Genomic DNA, 7,910 nt, shown 5'->3' on the forward strand with positions numbered 1-7,910 from the left:
ACACACACACACACACACACACACACACACACACACACCTTGCCACTGGGATGCTCAAAGGCTTCCTGTCGCTGCTTTGATTCTCAGCTCCGACGTCACATCAATTCACCAGCAGCTCCTCCTCCTTTTGACCTCCATTCTTCTTCTTGACTGATATTCTCAGTAGCCACTCTTGTTTATCATTTTACTTTTTTTTTATTTGTTTCTTTTGAAATCTGAACCCCATCCAGCCTAATTCAGCTACTCTTCTTCGTGGTCTGGTCCTCTTTATTAGCTCTCCATTTCTCGATTTTTCTGACCTATTTTTTGATTTTATTCTTCCTGTGCTTCTCATGAAAATAGCATTATTTTATTCTGACATTTATCCTCATTTCAGCTACTTTTGCATTGTGGGGCTTATTTCTATCCTCTTCCGTTCTTCTTGTTGACTTGCGTACCAACACAAAATAAATAACCTTCACGTCCAATAAATGTTGTTTTGCTCCAACYCAGAAACAGCACAAATGACCTTTAGTTTTAATATTTTATAGAAAGAATGGGTGACTCAATACTTTGAGGTAAAACTTAAACAACATTGCCATCATTTTTTGCTAAAATACAGTTGAATAAAGTATATTTTTCAGATGCAAACATCACAAAATTGCAAAATCTTTTGAAATCCAGTGTAATTAATTYTAAATCACCATCATGTGACCATCTGTACCACAGTTCATCTCTTGTCAGGATGGGATTCATGAAAACTTGTATCTGTGTTATGAGCTGTCAATCACTGTCACTGTATCAACACAGGCTGACTGATGTGAGCCGCCGATGCAGAGCATCAACATGATCAGAACACAAAGATCCACAGGAAAAAGAAGCAGTAGATAATTCTGCTCTCGTATCGTTCWGTTGAAAGCTTCTTTTTGAGTGAGAAAAGAGAAAAACATGATAAAGTCCTGCTTGTTGTGTTTTTAGCCTCTTTTTATGGCTGTAAAATGATTATGGGACTTATTTGCACCAATTTCACACAGGAGTTACAGCTGCTCATATTATCTCAGAGCTTTCTAAGCAACTATAATCATTCCATCAAAAAATGTTATTGATTTTTAATGTAATTTTTAATTTCTTAGCTTCAGTTGAGGCAAAAATAATAAAAGTTGGCTTTACATCACATGTGTGAAATCATTCATATATAAATGAAAGCTGGTATTTATTAGCATATTATGTTTGATATATAAATGCATTTGATTTCTGAACACTGTTGTAAAGTAGTTTCATGATTGCTTCTGTTAATCAGTGTTAGAGGGATTTTTAAACACTATTGGCTTTTTAATGCTGCAAAATACTATTTACACAAATCAGCAAAATAGTTCTGATCATCTGACTGATATTAAAAAGTTCTCATATTTCATATTGATTGAAATCAGCAAAATTTAAAGATMAATTGAATATTTTAACTGGTTAGTTCACCTAATCCTAACACCTGCTCTGTCTTCAGATCAGTTCTGAGGCCAAAACCAGCTCCAGCTCTTCTACAACATAACACAAAATTGCTCCAACTCAAAGCAAAAAATTTCACCATGTTTATTTGGAAATAAATAACAAACCTCAGATGGCTTTTATATTGGTAATTTTAATCATATATTTTTATATTAAACCAGCTTTAAATTTAATATTTTTAATTGTCTTCAAATATACAAATACAGAATTAAGACTTGAATGTTAAATGTATGAACCAATGCCATACAAATACCCAGCCTCAGCCTTTTACCCAGGCAATTTCAGCTGCTTATCTACACTTCCTTTTGGTTCTGGCCACTTCCTGGGAGTAAGCTGTCACGCCGATTGGAGGTTCTCTCTAACATGTGACCTTAGACACCAATCCTGAGTTCTGATGAGAAATAATTATGTGTTGTGAAAGAATTGAAGGCGTGTTTTACTAAACGTATCACCGGAGTACACCCTGCTTAAAATGACCACTCAAAACAGACTGTACATCACTAAATCTAATAAAAATTTGATRATTTTGCAAAATAGGTTATCAGAATACACCCTGGTTCTCCTATAAAACAGTATGTGTGATGTGTTAACAACAGAATAAATTTCCTTCAGTCTCATGAAGGATGAAATGTTTTTATAAATGTGTTTACAAAATGACTAAACCTCAGGAAGTTAAATAAATGTATTTATATACTATATAAAGCTCTAACTTAGTGAATATAATTAATCATTTTAGTTCAACTAAAAGGAGTCATGTGACCAAAACCTGGGTTTCTAATTTCCAGAAGAAGGAAAGCAGGCTGATGGAATATTTGATGTATGTTGTTGAAGCATCAGAACCAATCAGAGAGATTTATGAGGAGTCAGAGGACTTCCCCCTTGTGGATTAACCAATCAGATGAATGAACTAAACTATGGCAGCTCTAAAATACAGTCTTTTTGTCTCTTGTCTCCGCCCCTTGAGGGGGACACTTGGGACACACAGCTGTGAATTCTTCTGTTCAACTTCTCTGTAATAGATTTATTAACTTTTCTGAAGTGTTTGTCTCTCATGAAAATGAACACACTTAATAATAATCCCAGCGGGACACCTACTTATTGAATATAATGAGTTCAAATTAAATCTAACTGAGTAAAATTATTAAACCGAGAAGTGCAACTTATGATACACATAATTAAATGGTGCAAAGGGACCACACATTCTGGGCACCTTCATACCTCCTATGATGTTTTTGGGTAAAGATTTGTTAAGATTTTTTATTTAATTGCTGATAAAAGCCTTGTGGGGCTGTGTTCAAATAAAACTGGCAGAAGTTTCTGTTGGATAACAAAACAACTGTGCAGAAAGAGATGTTTCATTTCGGTTTGGAAAATTTAGAAGCAAACAGTCTCACAGAAAACAGTCAGAAAACAGATTTTATTTTTACCAACATCCTGTCGTACAACACTCAGTCCTTGAATCTCCTTCTGCATCTCCTTCTGGGCTCAGAGGGCAAACAGGAAATAAAGTTTAGAACAGAAAAAAAAGATGCTCACCTAAACCCCCGGCTACGATGACCCGTCCTCCCAGGCATCCAGCTACAAAGTCGGCCCGTTTCTCTCTCATCCTGGACGTTCGAGTGGGTTTGATCCAAATACCTGCCAAAGATCAGGAGGAAGGCAATCAGCATGCACTGTCTACAGTTCTGCAAGCAAATATACCATATAAAGAATATTTAGTTCAAGCATGAAGCTTTTTTTTAAAACCAGAAATTTTTTCACATTAAATGAGTTTACAAATGTTTTTTTTTCAAAATAAAACTATTTGACTCTAAAGAATAAAAGTTGAAACAAATCCAGCAAGTCAGAATTATTACAAGCATCACAGAAGAATGAACAGTTTCAATATGTTTTCATTGTTAATGCAGTGAACACTCTCTATAGTAAGCTGCAATAAAATACAGTTTGGTAATTTACTCAGCATAGAGGCCTTAAGGGTGTTCTTTTATTAAGTATTTGACAGAATGTCAAAACTTCTAAAAAAAGATTAAGTAAAAGTATTACTTTGTTTGACAATCCTATCTAATAAAAATTTAAACAAAGGCAGACAGCTGAAACCATGAGGAAAATATAGAAGGAAAAAAATGAAGGAAATATACAATATGAAGAAGAAGACCTGCCCCAGGAGCTCCACAGCCCTCTGCTCCTTTTCCATAAAACCCCAAACAGATTAAATTTCTATATTTGGTACCATGACAGGAGGTGACACATCCCATTCTAACGGCACTTAGTCTCTGTTCTAAAAGACCCGGTAAGAAGGAGCTGCAGGTGTACACAAATGTYATAAACCACATGAAGAAATGTTATTAAAGGGATCCCCGATTAGTTGTAACATTAGACTTTATATGATAAACACATACTTTAACTGTAAAATAAAGACTGTAAAATARTGTAGGATGTTCAGTTTTTATCATTTTTAAACTAAAAGTTTTAAAATATATTACACGGACGGGGCCATTTTATTTACACGCAAAGCATTCTGGGTAAATGATGACATCAACTAGGTCATCGGCTGAGCGAGCTATATCCACCCTGAAGGTTAATCTTGGACAATATCTGATGATCGACTCTTTTAAATGAAACCAGAGAGCGTTGACAGAGAGGAGAAGGTAGAAATGACTCAGCCTGGAACTGAAAATATGGATGGAGGACAACAGAGCTGCTTCATGGAAGAAGAACCTCAGTTTAGCCTGTTAGCTTTAGCGTTAGCCCCGACGCTATCACCATATACACGTATTAGCTCAGCGCTACACATTCTCCTCTCGTCACTGAGGTCCTCCATCCACATGACAGAGAGGAGAACGCAAACGTGACTCAGTCTGCAACTGAAAATATGGATGGAGGACCTTAGTTTAGCTTTAGCTATATAAGGCAATATAGTGTCAGGGCTGGTGTGAAGGCTAACAGGCTAAGATGAGGTTCTTCTTCCATGAAGCAGCTCTGTTGTCCTCCATCCATATTTTCAGTTCCAGGCTGAGTCATTTCTACCTTCTCCTCTCTGTCAACGCTCTCTGGTTTCATTTAAAAGAGTCGATCATCAGATATTGTCCAATATTAACCTTCAGAGTGGACATAGCTCGCTAGCAGCCTCGCACCGAGGACCAAGTTGATGTCATCATTTACCCAATACAAGAAAATACAAGACAGCCCCTCTTAAAACTGAAAAAAAAAAAAGCCAATTAAAAATAGATTATAAATGTCAGATGAGTGTTTAAGTATGATTTTCAACCCTTCTGGTAAAAGAAAACAAGCCAACAACTGTACTTTATTYTAAAATGGCATTTAATTTATAACATACTGTATGTGGTATTTGTAACAGTTCCACCTTTTTATGTCAATATGTGTCAGATTTGAATTTACCCCAAAAAATCAGACTCTGCTGATGCGTCGGCCCAACAAAAACACAGAGTAATATTTTATCAGCACAACTGCCCAAACCAAGGAGCCAGCCGCAGACAATGAGCAGATAATTACATCAGCAGAGTACGACCTTGGCTCYAACTGCCTCAAAGTACCGGAAAAAGACGTCACCGGGTTTTATTTTTAAGTGAAGCCTTTTTATTTACCGTCAGTGAGCTCGTCATGGGACATCCATGTTTTTTTATTTATCCACATTCAAGAACTTATTATTTTTATTTCAAGGTCACTTGGAAGGTGTGAAGGAAATAAAACATTTTCTCAAAAATCATCTTCATGCCTTTCAACAGCAAACTGTGCAGGCTGAGCTGAAAAGCCTCTTGTGGATGTGTTCGAGGGACAAAGGTCACCTCAGATAAATGTAAAGGGGAGAACACTGCTCCTGCTACTGGAGAAGCATCATAAAACTGTACGGACGCGTGAAAGAAAAAACGGGATGAAATCAAATTTGAAATGAAGTCTGTGTGTGAATGTGTGTGAATGTGTGTGAATGTGTGTGTGCATGGGTGAATGTCTGAAGTGTAAAGTGCCTCGGGGTCCAAGTGGGCTTGATAAGGCGCTATATAAGTTCAAACCATTAACCATTTTACGTAGTCAAAGCCTTTTTTTTTTCTTTTTTTTTACTTTTGCTGAAAAGTAGTGACCAGTAACACAGTTACCATAGAACAGTGGTTGTAACGACACTGAAAGACACTGGTAAATTTACAAAAATAAAAACAGTTTTTCCTCTAACTTTTTTTCCCCACCAGCTTCTGAACTGCTCATATTTCTCTCCATGCATCATCACCCAGGAGAATTAACAGAAGGCATCCTATTGTTGGAAAATCCCATTCATCCACATTCCTGCTATTGGGTTTTAACAAAAAAGAGGAGAAAAGCAATCCTGAAATGAAAGAATTAACACGTTTTTAAATGAGGTCCTTCACCCTCAGAAACTCGCTAAAATCAAACAAAGTGATTTCCTAAACTGTGAAAAGTCTTGAGAGAGATTTGTTGTTGTTGTTTTTTTCCTCAAGATGCACAAACGTGTTTTGGAGCTGGCTGTAGAGAAGTGACAGAGTTGCAGTGCAGCTAAATGTTAATCTTTGTGTCAGAGCTGGGGTGGGAGGGAGGGGGGGGGCAGCAGCTCTCTAATAGATATGCTGCCTGCAACAAATCTGCTATTCAGCTGTGGAAAATGGAGAAGCCAGATAGCATGCAAATACCGGAAAAATCTATGTGGAGACAGAAGATGGGAGCTGAGCTTTGAAACAAGCACGTAGCTTGTAACTCGTGCTGTTCTCTTTTCTCTGCGCTTTGTAAATTAGTCGACAAAGCCACATATRGACGGCTGCACCCAAAATTTAAGCTCAATTTTCTTCCGCTTATTAAAAATTTGTTTTGAATTTTAAGTGTGAGATAAAAACCTTAACCCAAACACCTTAAAACATAAGTAAATTATCTATTTTAAAGCTATACAAAATGACCCATCTTATCGACACAAGGATCAAGTCTAAAAGTGGGATGTGGGGAAACAGGCAGATAAAGTGTTTTGATTAAAACATTTGCAAAAAATTGCATTTTGTCAAAACTTAAATAAATCCTTATGGATCATCTGAATGAACTGTCTGAAATATGATTAAAAAAATCGAAGCATGTTTTTTGAGCAGTAGCAACAAAAAAACTGATTTTAAGCAAAAACATCTTAAAATCTTTAGTTAGCAAAGTTTTTGTTTCTTTCCCGCTTTACTATTTTGTTTCCTCTTTATAATGACTTCTAAAACAATCCTCATTAAAATGACATAAAATTGGGATTCAGACCAAATATTTATGTATCATTGTAACCAACAAGACAAATTAAGTCATGTCTCTGGATCTGCTGATATCAGYATGATCCAGGTATCAAACTGTAGCTTTTAAAGCAGGAATCTGAAAATGTAATTAGGTCATTTTGACCAAATTTGACTTAATTCTCATTTCGATGTGATGGGTCACATATTTTCTGTTTTTATTCATAATAAAACTCCGAAAGTTATTATTAAATCTACAAACCGAGCAACTTGGCTGCCAACTCGGCAAACACAAAAATGGCTAAAGTATATTTCAGCCAATTTCCTAAACATTAAGCCAGTAACGCACAGCTGAGAGTTAACAATCACCACACGTTGCACACGATCTTTGCAAAACTGTTCATGAAACATCAGACATATATTAATAAAATTCAGAAACCATTACTGGATGAACATCTATGGAGCTGTCAACACTTGTCAACATTAAAATACAACAGAGTGGCTTTAGCTCAGTTAATTAAACAGATAATTAGCTGAATGTGATTCTAGTAAAGTCAATTTATTTAATTTKTCTCTTTGCTAACAGACTTCAGACTAATCAGATGATTTATTTTGATTCAGCTCTTCCTGTAAACTCTGTCTATATTTCTGCAATTTATTTTTTAAGATAATGAAAATGTGCCTTATAATGAATTCTGATTGGTGTGAACAGATTTATTCCTCTCAGCTAAATATGAACAAACTCTTTGGGTTTGAAGCATTTTGTTGAATTCTATAACTATGCTAAACATGTAAAAAAATGACAAACGAGTTTTCCACCTTTATATAAATAAAAAAGTCAATCTATGTGACAGAGAAACGCTTTGTGTTTTGAGCCGAGGTGATCTCTTTGTGTCTCACAAAGCTTGTCTGGRAGAGCGACCCAGACCATTCTCCCATGGAAAAAAAAGAAGAAAAAAAAKCATTTTTCTCTGCCATTTTAATCTACAAGAGAAAAAAAGATGAGTCACTTCGAGGAGGAACTGCTGCCATTTGTCAGCACAAATTATTAATTCTGTTATTCGCGCCGATGACAAAGTTTTGTGGAGAGAAACGAGGCAGTGATTTACTTTGGCTGAAATTTTTGGACCAACTGGCTGCAGCAGCTGCTTACACACACACACACACACACACACACACACACACACACACACACACACACAC

The 7,910-nt window shown here is 36.2% G+C and overlaps 1 protein-coding gene across 2 annotated transcripts in view; it reads right to left on the reverse strand.

Moving 5' to 3' along the window:
* Positions 1-7,910, reverse strand: part of klhdc8b (kelch domain containing 8B) — a 149,677-nt gene that overhangs the window by 7,522 nt on the left and 134,245 nt on the right. For both annotated transcript variants that reach the window (XM_014016273.1, XM_014016274.1), the window contains one exon: positions 3,019-3,120. In XM_014016273.1, coding sequence (XP_013871727.1) covers positions 3,019-3,120 — 102 coding nt within the window. The remainder of the gene's footprint in view (positions 1-3,018; positions 3,121-7,910) is intronic.

This window comes from Austrofundulus limnaeus, unplaced genomic scaffold (assembly GCF_001266775.1).
Source record: "Austrofundulus limnaeus strain Quisiro unplaced genomic scaffold, Austrofundulus_limnaeus-1.0 Scaffold142, whole genome shotgun sequence".
Classification (NCBI taxonomy): Eukaryota; Metazoa; Chordata; class Actinopteri; order Cyprinodontiformes; family Rivulidae; genus Austrofundulus; species Austrofundulus limnaeus.